Source organism: Podarcis raffonei, chromosome 12 (assembly GCF_027172205.1).
Source record: "Podarcis raffonei isolate rPodRaf1 chromosome 12, rPodRaf1.pri, whole genome shotgun sequence".
Taxonomy (NCBI): Eukaryota; Metazoa; Chordata; class Lepidosauria; order Squamata; family Lacertidae; genus Podarcis; species Podarcis raffonei.
Window position 1 is genome coordinate 19,597,192 of NC_070613.1, and position 17,897 is coordinate 19,615,088.

General features: G+C 43.0%; 1 protein-coding gene across 13 annotated transcripts in view; it reads right to left on the reverse strand.

Annotated features, from left to right (window-relative positions):
- SVIL (supervillin) overlaps window positions 1–17,897 on the reverse strand; it is a 99,172-nt gene that overhangs the window by 3,805 nt on the left and 77,470 nt on the right. For 12 of the 13 annotated variants that reach the window (XM_053359095.1, XM_053359091.1, XM_053359098.1 and 9 more), the window contains 15 exons: window positions 17,086–17,263; window positions 15,063–15,235; window positions 13,727–13,882; window positions 12,398–12,534; window positions 11,475–11,622; window positions 11,207–11,352; window positions 10,307–10,482; window positions 9,441–9,582; window positions 8,524–8,800; window positions 7,460–7,611; window positions 6,642–6,747; window positions 5,101–5,308; window positions 4,003–4,136; window positions 3,255–3,410; window positions 2,159–2,302 (listed from right to left, as the gene is read on the reverse strand). In XM_053359095.1, coding sequence (XP_053215070.1) covers window positions 2,159–2,302; window positions 3,255–3,410; window positions 4,003–4,136; window positions 5,101–5,308; window positions 6,642–6,747; window positions 7,460–7,611; window positions 8,524–8,800; window positions 9,441–9,582; window positions 10,307–10,482; window positions 11,207–11,352; window positions 11,475–11,622; window positions 12,398–12,534; window positions 13,727–13,882; window positions 15,063–15,235; window positions 17,086–17,263 — 2,433 coding nt within the window. The remainder of the gene's footprint in view (window positions 1–2,158; window positions 2,303–3,254; window positions 3,411–4,002; window positions 4,137–5,100; window positions 5,309–6,641; window positions 6,748–7,459; window positions 7,612–8,523; window positions 8,801–9,440; window positions 9,583–10,306; window positions 10,483–11,206; window positions 11,353–11,474; window positions 11,623–12,397; window positions 12,535–13,726; window positions 13,883–15,062; window positions 15,236–17,085; window positions 17,264–17,897) is intronic. The other variant, XM_053359092.1, reaches the window with a different exon arrangement.

Sequence of the window (17,897 nt, forward strand, 5' to 3'; positions counted from 1 at the left end):
AAGCTAGAAAATGATTAGTGGAAGTTCTCCAAGTGCCTTTTTGAAAATATGGCAGTGCTTACCTTTGTGTAAGCAGCACCTCATACCTACAGTGCAGTTTAATCTGCACGTGTGCAGTTAAAAGTCTTCCAATGTTCTAACTACAACAGTGGAAGCTGCTTGAATTTGGCAGTGATGCAACAGCAACTGTTTGATAAAAGTCCACACTCTGCAAATATGCCAGTCTGTCTCGAGCCAATGGAGTATATATGAAAATCATTCCAAATGGAAAGTACAGTATATATTCAATACATTTCTATTGTGAGATTCGCACCAAACTGGAAAAGTAATCATACTGGGGTTTTTTTATAGCACTTTGAAGACAAAGCAACTAAATCACAGCATAATATTTTTATAGACAGGAGCCTAACTGCATCAAATACATAAAGCGAACTAGATAGATGGTTAGGTACAGATGCACATGGGCTCAGGAACAGTGGAAGGAAAGCGAACTCATCAAGGCAAGACGTTAACAAAAGGGCAATAACACACCCTAGATTACAAGATGTAATTTAGTCTTATATCTGCATCTGCTGAAACAAAGCATGAATTCTCAATGGCAGCTGTTAACACCAACTGGGTCCCCCCCCCCCAGGAGAGAATCACTCATAATCCTTATTTAAACCAGGAGAGATATAGTGTCAACTTCGTTAGTGGACTCTAATCCTGCGTCTCCTCATTAAGTGTCCATCAAAATACTTCAGGCACAGGACATCCAGAGAGATTAAGAAGCAGAACATTTTAATTTCCTTGAACATTCTGATTCTGACTTTATAGGTCACTATATTTAAGCAGAAAAGGTTGAGGTGACTCTTAGAAACAGTTAAACGCAATTAGGTTCGCTGTAGCTATCGCAAGGTTTGCAGAAAGTCTGCTCGTTAACTGCAGCAAGCTGCTTGTAAAGTAATATTTTATTAATGAATTAAAATAATTGATTTAAATAATGATTACCTAGACCCCAAGCTTTTTTTAGTGATGGGAATGCCCGATCAGGCAGCTGAATTCTCCTTATAACAGATGAGAGCCATGGAAATGTTGGGGAACTTTACCTTAGAGCAATGATAGGCAGGGGAAGGGAGAAAAACACTCCCACGGGGCTAACTGCCCCCACCCCCACTTTAGGCAAGCCACACATATCCACCTTCTAGTTGCAAATCCTTGGTGATCTGCCTTAAAAAGGAGAGTTGTGGGAGTGCAAAAATGATGCAGGGCATGTAGCACCTTCGTTCAGGAGCTACAGATATCGACAAAGAGCTACCAAGGTGTACAATGCAGGAGCTACTCAGGGCAGACAGCCAACAGCATCTGCTACCAGGCCAGGTAGCACTGAACAACTTGGTTCCAGGATACCTCAAAGGGCCATCTGAGCCCTTTTATCCCAGCTCAGTAGCTGAGATCATTTGGAGGAGGGCAGCTGCAGAATCCTGGCCACCTTCAACTAGGCATTTAGTGTGGAGTAAATACTCTTCTGGTGAAGATTCAGAAAGCATATTCACTACCAATTTTCATATGTCTCTTGAAGACCTTATGCCAGCTGCTTAAATTTTTTCAAGATGAGCCTGTGATTTTAATGACTATTTTCATTTTTCAAACAGTGTTTTATACTTTATTGTACTAATAAATTTTGTTGTATAGCAGCCTGGTATTCTATTTGAAAGGGAGTGGGGGAGTCTATAAACATTTAACATATAAATAAATGTCATCCTGCCCTAGGATCAAACTTGGTATAATCAAGCTCCAAGAGACCCAAGTCATACTTGGGCCCAAGCCAACGTCTGGGATGCACTAGCTGGAAGTGTGCTGTGAACTCAGTATTAGAGGAAACATGGTGCTTCAGCCAAAAACAACAAACCAGTGTCTGTCCTCCACCCCCACAACCATAACATGTGTTGAAACCTACCCTGTGCCATTCTGACATGTGTTTTCCTCCTGTCCAAGCTCCACATCACTGGCTGCTGGAGATGAGGACAGGGAAAGCCACAGCAGAATGAGAGGGATGGGGAATCTCAGCACAGGGGTCTATGCACTTCCACGCTCTTTCTGGGCCTCCTCTGCCAACAAGCATTGACTTTGTATGAGATGCACATCCCAACACAAATGCTCCCGAATCTGTTATTACCTTTGCAATATTGGAGGACGGTCTCCATGGCACATTTCCTGTCCGAGGCCCAGCGGATTCGGGCTGATCCGGCTATTTTATTTTCCACAGGCCACCAGCCTTGCCAGAGGTACACTTCATGGTGATTGTCAACAAGGAAGAGGGCTGCACAGGTTAAATAAAAGACAAAGGTTCTAAACGTTGCACGCTTGTGTGTGTGAGAGAGAGGGTGTACCGTATCTTCAGCACACCCATTTCATACATAATAAAAAGCCTGGTGTTGTACCAGAACCTGACACACTGATTTGGGTCGAGTTCCTACTTCTGCAGCAAACACATTATGCCACTCTCTGAGTTTTCCATATAAAAATGGCACTAAAACTGCCATCAGCATCTCCTCACAGTGCTTTTTATGAGACAAACAAGATGAAAATGGCAAAGCACTTTGCATTCTTACTGCAGGGAGGCTACTGCTGCTTATATACTACTTCTAATTTGCACCATGTGTTGCTGGAGTGCATTATCTTAGTTTTAGTGATTCAGAGTGCTAGAGTGTATTAATTTATAAGGCCTTCAGCAGCTTGGAACCAGGATGCCTCAGGGGCCATCTGATCCCTTATATCCCTGCTTGAGCATGGTCTCCCATGGCTTGGATGCACAGCTCATCTCCATCGGGAGTCATGCGTTCAGTACTGTGGGCCCAATTTTGTGGGAATCCCAGTGGAGGTCAGACAGGCCCCCTGTTGAACCTCTAGTGCTTACCAAGGACTTTTTTGTTCCAGCAGGTTTACAACCGAAATCTGGTTTTTATAGTTTTAACTCATTCTTAGTCTTACTGCACTGGGTCTTCTGTACATCACTTAAGAGATGACTGTGATTAAGCATCATATGAATTACTAAAATATAAGAATCATCATCACCCCTCTTCTGTGTTTTGGGTTTTTTTTTTGCAACTTTTGGGAGGAAGAACATAATCAAGTAACTGAAATCTGGCACGTTCAGAGTTAGCAGTATTCCTGAGCAAAGGCATCTTCCTAGAGGCCGGAGACTTCCTAAGGCAGCAGACAAGTGAAGCTTCAGATTGGGGTCCATATTGTCCCCTGCCACATTCACTTGCCTGGCTGGGGAGCTGTGTAGAGGTCTTCCTGGAGGAATGGCATAGAATTCACCACAGTGGGGTCTCTTGCAGGATAGATGTATTCAGTGGCTAAGAACTCTCCAGACGAACTACCAAGGATGAACAAGCGGGGCGTGAAGTTGAACTTCCCAGGATCTTTTTTGAAAAAGCAATGAAAAGACGTATAATTAATATTTCAGAAGCCATTTTACCCATTTTTAGGGTTGTTGTTTTGTATGAGTCTTGTGACTTATTAGTTTTATCATCTGATTTATCAGCTACCCCATCAGGCCCCAAGGTGGGCTTCAACAATCTAAAATTCAATATTAAAAACTTTTAAAAATATTACAGCCGTAGGGTGGGTCCTGAAAACACATCTGAGGTGTCAAAAGCCAGCATAAAGAAGTATTACTTCAGTATATGATGGGAACTATATAATGAAGGTGCCAGATGGGGAGGGAATTCCAGAATCTAGGAGCTGCCACAGAGAATGCCTTCTTCCAGATGATAGCCAGCACCCCTGAACATTTCCTGGCACTGTATTGCCATGGAGTTCATGTTCACCAGAGATGACCCCATAGCTTTACACCAGGGGTGGGGAGCCTGTAGACCACAACTCCCACCAGCCCCAGCCAGCATGACCAATGGTAAGGGAGGGCCACAGATTTCTCACTCCTGTTTTAGACAAGTATTTGTGAGTTCTGGGGTATCTTATCAAAGCGCCACAGGAAAACCAATCATTCCTTACCTTGCAACATGCAATCATAGGCTTTCCGGTCTCTCCTCCCTAAGGCATCCCAGAATCCCAATGGCTCTGACCCTTCGTCGCATTCGTGTATCGTCACCTTGCTACTGCTGTGCAGTCCTGCTTCCAGAGGGCACCTGAAATGCAATATTAATCCATCAGAACCACTGTTCGTGTTGTGAATTTGTGCTGCAGCATGATTCTGACCAAGTCAGACATGCTCATAGACACTTTGCCAAAAAAAGAGAGCTGAGAACAATGCCAGGTAACAGGCACTTGCCAAGCCTCATCACCTCTTGTTTCCTCTGACTCAACTGTTCTCATAAACCGACATCCTTGGCACTGGCTCACTCAAGCATCCTGAAAGTGTTTTCCCAACTTGAGAAGAGCTCTGCTGAATCAGTCCAAAGGGGCCCCTAATTCAACCTCCTGGTTCTCTCAGAAGCCAATCAGGTGCCTCCAGGAAGCCCAGACAATAGTTCTCCCCTTGCAGCTGCCCTCCAGCAGCTGGAATTGAACACACTCAGCATAGCCATCGTGGCTACTTGCCACTGACACCCATTTATCTAAAGCCACCCTAGTCAGTGGCAGCAAATTCAAAAAATAAATAAATTTATGTGCCGTGTTAAGATGTGATGTGCCGTTTTCCATCTCTCTGGAATGTGCTACCGATACATTTCACTGATGACCCTGAGTTCTAGTACTGAGGGATGAGGACAAAAGCTTCACTTTAGCCACCTTCTTTATACAATGCCCAGTGTGCACGTTATAAAGGCAATGTGGCTTAGTCGTTAGAGTGCTAGATTAGGAAGATCCAGGTTCCAATCCTCACTCCCCCATGAAACTCACTGGGTGAACTTGGGGTAGTCACCACTGCCCAGCCTAACCTCCCTTGCAGAGGTGTTGTGAGACGAAAACGCAAGAACCATGTATGTCACCTTGAGCTACTGGAAGGGTGGGTGGAATATATGTGCAATAAAAGTAATAAACCTCAATTTTGCCCCCCCCCCAGTCATTTCTCACTCATTTTCAGGGGTCTTCCACACAAACTTTGGACAGACAATGTGGATAGGTATTCAAAAGAATAGTTTGGTTACTTACTGTTCTTTTATTTTATTGGCTGCTGTTCTTCCAACTTCTTTGGTGTGTGGCTGGGCTTTGCAGCCGTGCCACAAGTAAATGAGGGCTTTGTTGATATTTAGAACAAGCATTGATGTCCTGGACCTCAGGCTGCTACAGTGGCAGGCTACTTCAAGCAGGTTTCCTTCGAGGGAAAGCTCCCCTCGTACACAGTACAATCGCCAATCGCCTGCAATGGGCATGGATAACACAACTTTATTATACAACTGCTAAGGCTACTTCCAAGTTAAGCTATGCATTGGGACAGGCAAACGAAAAGCCCTGAAGTGCTTGAAGACCAAGGCTTTGGTGAGTGACAGATGTGCTGAGCCAGTGCTGCTCACACCTGCAGCCAACACCTGGAATGTGCCTGTGTTGATCTCCACTGTCGATCACTCGCAAAGTCTGAACAAACTATCAGGGTCAGAAAAGATGGTCACTTAAAACACTTCACTAAAACTCAGTTTTTCTTCTTATTTATGATGGTTTTTACTTCATTTTACCCCCTCTTTATTATGAATGTTGCTGGAGGAAGCAAAGACATAATGCTAAGTGATGGTTTGCTGAACCAAACTGTGGTTTGCTGGTATGTGGCAAACCCAGCCCAGCAACGTAGCCATGATTTGTTTTCTGTCAGCAAACCATGATGTAAAATCATGCTTTGTTGTTCTAACTTTGGTTGGAAGACATGCCTGAACCCAGTGGCCTTCTTTAACCATGGTTTATTTGGCCATCCCACCCCAGACCTATGCCAAGATTCAAAAGCATGAGCAGCTGGAAAAACAAAAAAAGCTTTGGAGAAAATAAGGGCTTGTCTGCTCAGCTCTGAGTTGAGAAGCCACTGCTAAAACAAACCAAGTCCAAGTGTTATGTGTGAATGTAGCCACTGTCGGCCCACACCAGTGAAACACAGTGTGGCTTGAGTTAGTATAGTGAGAAAAGAATGGATGTCAACTTTTCTATCAGTAGTCTTTCCACTTGACTATTTGAGGGCCCACTTCATTAGCCTGGATTTGATCCCTTCTTTCTTTCCTTCCTTCCTTCAACTACCTCAATCAACAGCCATTCCACCTGATCATTTAGAAAGATGGGACTTGATTTATTTTCCTCTTCCTGTCCCCCCCCCCCGTATCATGCCTTTTATACGTGTCTTGCAAACTATAAACTGCTTCAAATGCTTTGGCAGAAAGACAGTATATCAATGTATTAAATGTATTGTTTTTATCTTCTCTGTGTGATGTGGTGCTTCATTTCCAAAGAGAGGAGACATGGTTTATCCTGCTTGGCAAATGGCTGTCTCAGATCTGGAACCCCCATGCATAATCCCAGTTATGTGGGGCTTAAATATACTTGCCTTCACTTTTACTAGTTTGCTTCCCTGGCATTCAAGACAAATGCTGGTAAAATAAAATGTTACTGTGCTGCCTTAGATGATCAACAGAGTGAATTGAGGTAAAAGCATTCACACAGTTCAACTCTCCCTCCTGTCACAGCAGAAAAATTGGTATCAGGAGGCTATTTACTCTGTGTGTTTTCTTCTTCCTCTTCCCTTCTGCCCGTATGAACGATCATTCCACCTTGAAAACACTGAAGGAAACATGGCGGCTCTTTTCCTTGAAGAACTTGAACCTGAAAAGAGAACATGATCCTAGCATTACAACAGGTTAAGTTTCATTCAGGGCAATGCGAAATATTATATAATTAATTTGATAAATGGCTGGGGTCAAAAATTATGCCAGGTGTCTTATGAACCTCCCTATGTCCTTAGGACAAAGGTGGAGAACATGTGGCTATCCACATATTGTCGGACCACAACTCCTGCTATACATGCTGCCTGAGGCCAAAAGGAGTGCAGTAACACCTGGAGGGCTACAGGTTCCTCAACCATGCTTTTGATCGTCTGATAGGACCGGAGGCATGGAAGGAGGTTACAAAAAGCAGAGCCTTTTCAATTGCATTAATTTGGCAGAATCTACTGGGAAACCTTTGTCATTCCGAGCACTGCATTACCCTCTGGGCAGCCTTCCAACCAAGGACCACATGCCTGTGATGGATAGAGGCAGAGGCAAAAGCAGGCAGAGCAACTGATGTAAATTTCATGTCTGTAGAGAAGCCCCCTCCATCCAGAAAAGCAACAGGGACTACCAGAAGACAAGGTTACACTAGCCAGGCAAAAACACAGTGTGAAGCAGAGCCAGCTAGGGGAGTGGCCTTAGGAGAGATCCAAGGGCCAGATAGAGAGACCTGGAGGGCCACGTTGGGCCCTGACTTAGAGTTACCCCACCTCTGGTCTACATCGTCCTGAAAGCAAAAGAACTTGACAGCCCCATGCTTTGCTTACCTGAGCACCTCTCTCTTCATCCAGCTCCACGGTCATCAGTGCAGATGTCCCTTTCTCACTGACAGTGGAGTGCCTCCCTTGCCAGAAGAAGTACACACATTTCTCTTTGCCAACAACCCTGGTTTGTAGGTCCCCCTTCTGTCTGCTCCCAACTGCAAAGCAAAGTCAAAAGAGGCTATAACCTGAGGAGTACACGCCCAATGCAGAACTCATTTTTAGGGCTCACAAACATTAGGACGAAAGCATATAAAAGTGTTCCTGCAAAGAACTGCTGGGAAAAATTGATCTGGCAGAAAAAAATACATGCAGGAAGACTGCATATTGGCCAGCAGTTTTATACTTCTCAAAGCAGTTTTATACTTCTCAAAGTAAACGGCATTGCTTGGCAAAAATGAAGACAACTGCAGTATGTGTGTGATATTTTGCAACCTCATCATGCGACCACCTTAAAACAAGTGCTCTATACCATTTCCCATACTTTAACAGTCTTTGACAGCTATATATTTCGTGGGGGTGGGGGTGAGCGTTCAGTATTATTGAGCACCATTGGAATTCTGTGCAGGCAAAATGTGCACAGTGCAATTCACTTGAGTAAAACTTATTTTTAAAAAGGTAATATTCAAAGGGCTCCTCCCATAGTGCAGAGGTATGTAGAGAAAAAATTAAATTGTTGATATGGTATACTGGTATCTGTTTTCATAAATGATACGTGGCTTCTTTGCATGAATGAAGAGCTCACCCAGGAGGTGTAGCAAACAACCAATAACTATGTTTTAGCCATTCTGCTGTATAATTAAGCATCATTCAGAAACGGCGTACTAAGATTAAAAAAAAACCTAGTCAAATGTAAAAGGGTGATAAACATTTACCTCCTGAAATTAAAAAAAAGACCATAAAGGGATGTGTGATACATCCTGCCCTCCTCCTCAACAGCAAGATTGTTTCGGAAAAACAAAACTAGTTGGTTATGTGCTTGAATAGTTGAGTGCCTCACGGGCAACACAGATCAACTTTACCCAATTAAAAAAATAAATCAATACTTCATTAGAGGATTTTTCACTAACCTGAAGTGCTCACAAGGTACTTCCATTTGACCACATACGTGTCGCCTTCATGAAACTGCCCGATGCTTTGCTTAGGGAGCCTGCTATAATCAAATTCCAATATATGCCAGACATCCACAGAGACAGTGATGATTTCGAATTGCCTCCCGTCATCTCCCTCAATGAATCCATAGCCGCGGCCGATGTTCATCCCATCCAAGACCGTGCCAACCGTTGTCTCGGGCACAGGGACCATTCGCATGACATCGTACGGTTTAATGTCAGACCTGGTTTCCTCCTGTAACAAGACACAAAGCATATTTCCCCTTAGACAGCAATTTCAGAAAGCCCGTTATGACATTATGATAACAAACGAGCCAGATGTCAAGCACTTATCATCATACGAAAGAAGCCTACAGGGGTTCATCAGCAATTCACTTTGGTTGTCAATCACAAAATTAACCTTCAGAAGACATGGAATAAAAGACTACATGAATAGAAATAACACTTATAATGGTGAAATCTAGCCTCACACCTGACAATCTCAGTTTCTTTTACTTCATAAGGGACCACAATAAATGTTATAATCATCATGTCATCTTAGTACAGAGGACAAGTGCATCGCAGTAGCTATAGTGAAATCCCCAGGTACAATTGTGGGTTTCAGCCCCACATTGGACAAAAGATTCCTGCACTTCAGGGGGGTTGGACTAGATGCCCCTTGTGGTCTGTTTCTAGAATTCTATGAATTCATTGGGTAAGCCCCTGGGCAAATCCATCTCTTAGAGCTTAGTATTTCCATTTGTAAAATGGACACAATACAATCTCTCATACAGGTTCGCTTTGTGGAACAATATAAAGTTTGTTTCATGCCCTGATTGGCAATGCATAATTAATTTACACAAATAAAACTACTATAAATTATATAATTCTGACACCTTCTGAGGGGATTCACCAGAGTTCTTCTCAGCTGGTTTCTTCAGTTCGGTCCAATCGAGAAACTTTTCTTTAAATAATATTGTCTCATTGTGTTCTGTGAGCCTGCCAAAAATAGCCCAGTCTGGACGTCCCTGTCCTTTTCTGCATTACAGAAAAGATAGATAGATGATAGATAGATAGATAGATAGATGATAGATAGATAGATAGATATAAACACAGAAAACACTCCAATGTCAACCAACGTTTCACACTATAAAATAAAAGCTGCGACAGGTTAAAAATAGTACTGAATGTCTTGCCTAATTCAACTTTGAAAGCTCTTATTTATTTTTGAGAATTACAAGAACACAAGATTGTGTAGGTAAAAACACTCTTCACAATTCTGATGCAGGGTTGTTTAAAAATGTGAATGAGGAGCTGTAGAGCAGTGAGATACACACCCTGTTTGGATATACTGAGAAGGAAGTCTGCAATATTTATTTTTCCAAACATGTTTCCTGTCTGGTACTGGCACAAGCATTGCATGTTCTTTTAACAATGGCTGGGGTGAATGCAGAAGCCATCATTTTCCTCCCACAAATGCATAAGAATTATCAAAAGTTAGAGGAAACTCTCTAAGCCAGGCTGCCTCAACCTCGGCCCTCCAGATGTTTTTGGCCTACAACTCCCATAATCCCTAGATAGCAGGACCAGTGGTCAGGGATGATGGGAATTGTAGTCTCAAAACATCTGGAGGGCCGAGGTTGAGGAAGCCTGCTCTAAGCTGCAAGCAATTCAGATCCTTAGCTCATGGCAACGTTTGTTATGGAGGTATCAAAAGAGGGAGCAAATTCGGCATTACGAATCGTAGGGTTGGGATTGATACCTTGGAATAAGGGGGTTGCATTCACCAGGATCCAGAGGATTGATGTCACAGTTTGCATAGTCAAAGGTGCCATTCCACAAGTGTTTGGCCAGCTGGAATGCCACTTTTCTTTGGGCTAGCGTGACCTCCTTCCCATGCCAAACATACACTTCGCTACCAAAATCAAACACCAAGACCTGAAGGAGGGGGGAGGAGGAGGAGAGAGAACAAACAATGAAGTCATTCATTTAGCCAAAAAAGAAGAAATGCTGAGTAAAAACTGAGCAGTGCAGCTAAACAATGCTGACAATAACACCACAAAAATAATGGTATGCATGTTTACTGGGAAGAAATGGATCAGCAGCACCCACCCATTTCCCCATAATGAGTAGTTCAGGCTTCATTTCTGAGCAATAATTGATTTGCTGCCGGGGTCTGCTACACAAATGGCTTGTTGTCTTGCCTCCCCCCACCCACCCCAATTTACAGGTTTGTATATTTACAGCTGCATAACGAAAAACTACAACATCTGCACCTTTCAAGGCAAGCACTAAGGTTTGTAATTATCCCACTTGTAGCTCTGTGAAAAGTGCCTGTTTGTATGCCTTGTAAATATATTTTATTTCCTTAGCTTAGAAGAGTGAGCCAGGAATACTACAACATCACCTGGTTCCCACAGTTCCTATCTTCTGGCATGGGCACTCTTAGATTTAATTTGTGATTTGGGGGTCAAGGGTGCTAGTTCAGTTATCGGGAGAAGGCAGTGTGCAATCACTCAAGGGCTGGTCTGGGCCTACTTCAGAATCAGCAGAGCCCTAAGGGGAAAATATCCTAGGAAACTGTACTAAAAGGCAATGCTTGTTTGCGCCCCAAAAGGAGCACCAGAGCTGCCACTGAACTTCAAAGCACCACTTACTATACCTCTTTTGAATTCAACAGTGTACACTTTGGCATCTTTCCCCAGTAGTCATCATCAGGAATAAGTTTATCATCCACTAGTCGGTAAATGCAATTTGTTTCTATTATTGCAGCTTCATACATTTCATCTTCTTCCGGGTTTCCAGCAGCTTGAAATGAGCAGGCAAGACAAAACGTCACGTCAGTTTAACTTGGAAGAAGCAATTCTTGGATATTCTTACCAAAAAAAAGCCAGCACTGAGATGGAGAAAACAAAAAAAGAGAGCCTTACACTGGTAGCTTGTCTGGCCACCGAGCAGTTTCCAGAAGTCTTTGGCCGCATGAGTGTGCGTATTGATTCCTTCCTCTATGGTCTGCACATAAGGAGCCCGGCAGCCAAGTTCTCGCTTTGTCTGAATTAAAGTTGCAAGTTCTGAAGCCTAAGAAATTTGAACACGATTAGCTGAATAGGCTTGTCTCAGCTGGTGGGATAATGGCTCAGTTCAGAGGAGAGAAAGAGGATGGGAGCTTTCTGCTGTTTTTATTAGACAAACCATACTGAACATGAAAACTATGTCAGATGCATATAGGCTCTCTTGTTTGCATTTCAATGAGGACTTCATCCCAGTTAACCCAGAAGCCAAAGAGAACATCTTCAAAGCATTCCCCACCCTCCCGTTTGAATACAGCAGAATTCTTGTATTCCTCCTCCTCCACACATAGAATTATTTAATTTGCTCAGTTGTAAGGTTTAACAAGTTACAAACCATTAACACCAGCTTTGACTCCCACTGTCTCTTCTATCCCCTCAATTTCTTTGTGGTTTTTAAATGTGGTTTTATTGCTTTAAATGATGCCTCTGGATTTTTGTAAGTCACATAGGAACTTGATATGTTATACTGCTTAAAAGCCATTCTGGCATGTAAGCAGTGTATAAATTCATAAATAATAAACAATAGTAATGCTTGCTTTGTTTAAAAAAGCAGGAAAACTGCAATGCAATTTTTAATATATAAAAAAATCAACCCACACCAGCATTTTTTTTGGGGGGGGGGGGGGGAGAGGCACAAAATGACAGCAAGGAGGAGGAAGAGAAGTGCCCCATCAGTTACATCCACATTTCACATGTTACAAACAGCCATTCTCTATCTTGCCCACAGAAGAAACTCCCCAGGAACTAAGGGCTTTGTTATCTCAATGCTTATAAGCACCAACCTTTGCTTTCTCGATGACATTTGCAAACTCCCCTACCCACAGGAAGCAGAAATGAGGAGTAAGTAACAGGAAACAGTCGCCACTGTTAAGCGATGAAGCCCTTGGCTCGACTAATCTTGTTTGAACATGTCTTCTTCCTACATTGAAAGGGAGAGGGGGAAAAACAGACTAGTTGCATTCCTATAAATAAGTACAGTCATACCTTGGATCCCGAACGCCTTGGTACTCGGACGTTTTGACTCCCGAACGCCACAAACCTGGAAGTGAGTATTCCGGTTTGCAAACGTTCTTTGGAACCCGAACGTCCAGTGGGGCTTCCGCGGTGTCTGATTGGCTGCAGGAACTTCCTGCAGCCAATCAGAAGCCGTGCTTTGGTTTGTTTTTGAAGTTGAATGGAATGTTTTGGAAGTCGAAGGTACGACTGTACTAGCGCCATCTTCCGGGCTTGATTACACTGAGGGGGTTGGGGAAGGAACCACAACCCTGTAACAAATAACTAATACTCCATTTCCTCAATGTTGTTTTATGCAAGAGGTAGCTTATGTAGTAGCAGAGGGTTCCTGTGCATAAAGAATACAGCAACTTAATCACCAAAATAACCCAGCAGCTGCAATCTGTGAGACAAGGTTTGAATACCTGGGGTTATATCCAACGCTAACCATACTCAAGAGCAGATCCATTTAAATGAATGGGCATGACTAACTTAATTGCATTCATTTCATTGAGTCTACTCTGTGTTGAACTTAGCTGGATACAACCCTTGGGACCTTTTAGTTTAGGGAAAAAAATGTGTCAGAGGTAGTATGCCTCTGAACACCATTTGCTGGAAACTGCAAGAGGGAAGAATGCTGTTGAGCTCAGCTGTTTCCCATAGGGATCTGTCTGGCCACTGCAAGAATGGGCCACTGGCCTGATGCAGCTGGCTCTCCTTATGTAAGAGGCAACATGATAGGGTTCCCCCCCCAAAAAAAAACAAAAAACAACCAGTACGCCATCTGCACCTGTTGTGAAGGTGGAGGGAGAATTTCTGAATATTGCAACACCTTTGGAACAGGGGGTCCTTACTATTAGATGAATTTGATGCTGAGCCAAGCTGTTCCAAGAAGAAGCCTGCCTGCCAAGTGCTTTGAACACACAGACACTACAAGGATGATACTTGTTGGGCCAATTCCTAGATAAATGAGTGGCTTAAGATGACCACTCATTTATCTACATTTGCCGCAGCCCTCAACCACAGTATATGGATGCTGTTCCTCCTCAGTTCCCCATATAACTTCTTAAAGTCTGCATTTCAGATAAAATTTAGAAAATAATAGCTCTTTCACATACCTTTGATTTGCAAGAGCATCAGCTGCTTATATGGCACAGCACTGTTGTTTGAGTTCTGTTCTGTTAGATTGACACTACGCAGACTAACATTGCTGAAGTTCTCCTTACTCGCTAAGCCAGCAAGTGCTACTTCTGAGAAATTTGAGTTTGCAGACACTTAAAACAGTAGAAGTAAAAAAACAACAGACAAGACAGAAAAAAGCAAGGGGAGAAGAAAAAGAAAGAAAGCCACACACACAAAACAACAAAGAAACCACATTATGTTTCGTTTCCAAATTTTATTTAGGTTTTTTCATGCATGGCTCATTTCCAGCATTTTTTGTTGTTGCTGCTGAAAGAGACAACAAAAAAACAGGTTGAGCTCAAGTTATTCACTAATCTGAAGAACCTGACATTTCCAGGAGGAAATTTTCAAGATAATGGTGAAAAATGGAAGCATTTAGGTCTTAAAATTCCTATACAGTGGTACCTCGGTCTACAAACAGTCCTGTTAACTATTCGGGCAACGAACTCCGCAAAACCGGAAGTAGGTGTTCCGGCTTGCAAACTTTGCCTCGGAAGCTGAATGGTGGAAGGGCACTGGCGGTGGGAGGCCTCAGTAGGGAAAGCGCCCCTCGGTTTAAGAACGCTTTGGTTTAAGAACGGACTTCCAGAATGAATTCAGTTTGTAGACTGAAGTACCACTGTATATTTATATAGGGCAAGTCTATAAGGAAAATTGCATCATTATTATTTTTTGCATAATAGTTACTTAAGTCAATGAATGGGATTCAGGTGTGTTTGCAGTTATTTTCCAGGACATATAGGCACACACTCCTGGCAATGACTGACAACCTCTTCTCCCTCTCCCTGTCTGCACTATTCATTTAAAATTATTGAGGCACTTCCTATTTTAAGGTAAAGTAATCTGTAAATACTCAGACCTCTAGTATATTCTCAGGTTGTTATTAGTTGCTTGTTACCCAAAGGTCTCCAAGTAACTTACAAGTATTGTAGTGGTAGTAGTAATAATAGTAATAGTAATAGTAATAGTAATAGTAATAATAATAATAATAATAATAATAATAATAATAATAATAAAAGGGTCTCATGCCAATAAACTATGGTTCATCAGCCTGAAAAGTATCTTTATATCCACATGCTCCCATCTTGTTCCTCCCCTCTTCACATGCATCTAATTTTGGTATGGATATTGTGGATTTAAAAACATATTTATTGGCTCAAGGTCATAGTGCTCTTTCTACAGCACTACCACTACGCTTCAAAGCCAAACCATAAATTCCAAGAACACTGCATCTGTAGCACACGGAAGGTGCACTTGGGATACCAAACTTACTTTTTTCAACTTTCATCCGCTTTGATTCCATAAAAGCCACATTTAGCCTTTGCTCTGTGTATTCATGAAGAATGTCCTCTCTTGCGGCTAACATCTTTAAAGGGTTCCTGGAAGCCTGGACTCTGCGCACGGGCCTCACTGCACGTTTGTGCTCTGCTACCAAAGAAGTCAACCTGAGAAAAGAAAGAGACCCATGCTTAACCCAAACTTTATCCGCCTTCCATGAAACGTTGGGAGCTTCCAAAACACAGCAGTGTATTGTGTACTCAATGCTGCTCACGCATGCCAGTTTTGCACAGTGTGCACAAAAATCTATCCTCATCAAAATGCTACCTCCTATTCCTGTTGGTGCTTCTTGGTGGGAGACAGCCCTCTCCCGGCACCTGTCTGGAGCGCATAACACAGCATTCACCCCTCTGGACGTCCAAGCACGACATGCATCCGAAAATGCATGCACATAGTAAACAGCAGAGTCCTAGCAGAAGCTGAGATTGCAGACACGTGGCATCTGAGTTTAGTTATTTATTTACAGGATCAAAATAAAGAGCAATCATGGCGTGTCTCTCTTCTCCACCAAGAGAGAACAAGAGTCAGAACAAAGAACAAAGAACAAAGAGAGTGGAAGTGGTACACAGTGTCTTCCGTTCTCATGCTTCGAAAGCATAGAATGTAAACACACAGAGCATGTGATCTAACAGTCACACACTCAGCAACGGGAGAGAATGAAAATACTGACAATTCCACCCCCCACCCCCCATTTAATCCAGATTTGCTATTTCTGTGTTATTCTTTTCAATATCTGATTTTCCATAGAAATGCTAAATTTATCCATTTGGACTTTTTGTTTGTTTGAAAGTCACTTTGGGTTCCCTTGGGCAAGATAAAGCGAGTAACAAATTTAATAAATAATAATAATAACAATAAGCATGGACTGTTACCTGCCAGCATTTGCCTTTTCAATTCTATGGCTTCCTTAGCATTAATTACAATGGCAATGTAGAGAATGAGACTCTTAATCTCAGGGACATGGGTTCGATTGGCGGCAGCGAGGGCCGGGTGAAGAGCAGCCTCCGTGCGCCACCCCCGCCCAGTGCATGAGCGCACACCTGGTGGTGGCGTGGGCTGGGAAGATGCACTCTGCACCTGCCCCGGGCACTGGCAAACAGCGCTACGCCCCTGATACAAAGCTGGATTCAGATCCCTAGAAGCTCAATAGATGGGGTCTTGCTCAATGAACAATCTCTTGATGCACTGCCCCTCCCAAGCTCCTTGAAAGAAAGATGAGATGTAAGTGAAATATACATGCACACAGGGTCTGTCACCACAGTCAAATGCTGCTGGTGCATAAGTCCTAATACATTGGCCATGCAAACCATAATGATCCCAGGAGGACTAAGCTGAAATTAATATCATCACTGATACTGGATTCTTAGTCTTTAAACTGAAGAACTTTATATCCTAGCATTCCCTTTTCAAGCAATGAGGAACTGGTACTGCCTTCTCTACCACAACCACTCCTAGCTCGACAAAGGAAGAGAGAGGAAGACATAATAATAATAATAATAATAATAATAATAATAATAATAATACTACAGTGGTACCTCGCAAGACGAATGCCTCGCAAGACAAAAGAGTTTTTCGTTTTTTGAGTTGCTTCGCAAGAAGCCCTATGGGCTTGCTGCGCAAGACGAAAACGTATTGGAAGAGCAACTCATAGCACGCGGTGTGGTAGCCTTTTTTGAGGTTTTTGGGAAACCGTGCTTCGCAAGATGAAAAAATTGCGAGACGAAAAACCTCGCAGAACGAATTAATTTCGTCTTGCGAGGCACCACTGTAATAGTAATAGAGTGCCTGGGGCTTTCACCTCAGGTGTGGAAGAGATGGCAGTACAAGAACTCATAGCCTAACTCTTTCCAGTAGGAATCATTTAGCACTGCATAAAGCAAAGGGAAGCTGCAAAGGCGAACTCTGGCAGTGGTAGGAGCATCCCTCTCCCCAGGTGTGTGGAAAAAAAAGTGCTCACTTCGGTGCATCAGGATCAAATATGGCATCAAAGTCTTCATCCAGGTCCAAAGGCAAAGAGGAAGTGGGGTAATCCATGCAACGGTAAAACTTGGAAAATGTTTCTTCATCATCCAGCTTCATCACTTCCTTCACAGATTTTCCCGTGACTGTCAGCAATGTTTCTTGCATTCCACCAACTATAGAAAAAATAAAACACAATATCTTTCCATTGCTTTATTTTTTTGTTTTTGTTTTTGAAAACCCACCCTTGGTATTGGTGCAAGATACCAAGGGACAAACAACATCCATTGCCTGCGTAAATGCAGACAAAGAAGACAACAAGGAACAATTAAATGGCTAAAGTAGCTTTATAAATGGATGAGAGAAAGTCAGGAAGGATTAGCTTAGCAATGGTACTAGTCATAGCTCTATGGAGCCTCCTACTTCAGAGGGAGAAAGTCAGTGAATTCCAGTTGCTGGAGAGCAACAATGGGAGAGGGCTACTGCCTCTGTGTCCTGCTTGTGGACTTCCTGGAGGCATCTGGTTAACCACTGTGTGAAACAGAAGGTTGAATGAGATCAGAGATGGGAACCTGTGTTCCTTCGGATGTTGCTGGACTCCAATTACCATCATCCCTGGCCAGTGGCCATGCTGACCAGGGTTAATGGAAGCTGGAGTCCAACATCTGGAGGGCCACAGGTTCCCCACCTGCAGACTGGATGGATGACTGACTGGCGCCATCCAACAGGAGTTCCCTTATATTCTCAAGACAAAGAACAAAATAAGCAGCAATAGCTTCCAACTATTGTACTCCTGGCAGTTTCTCTTGG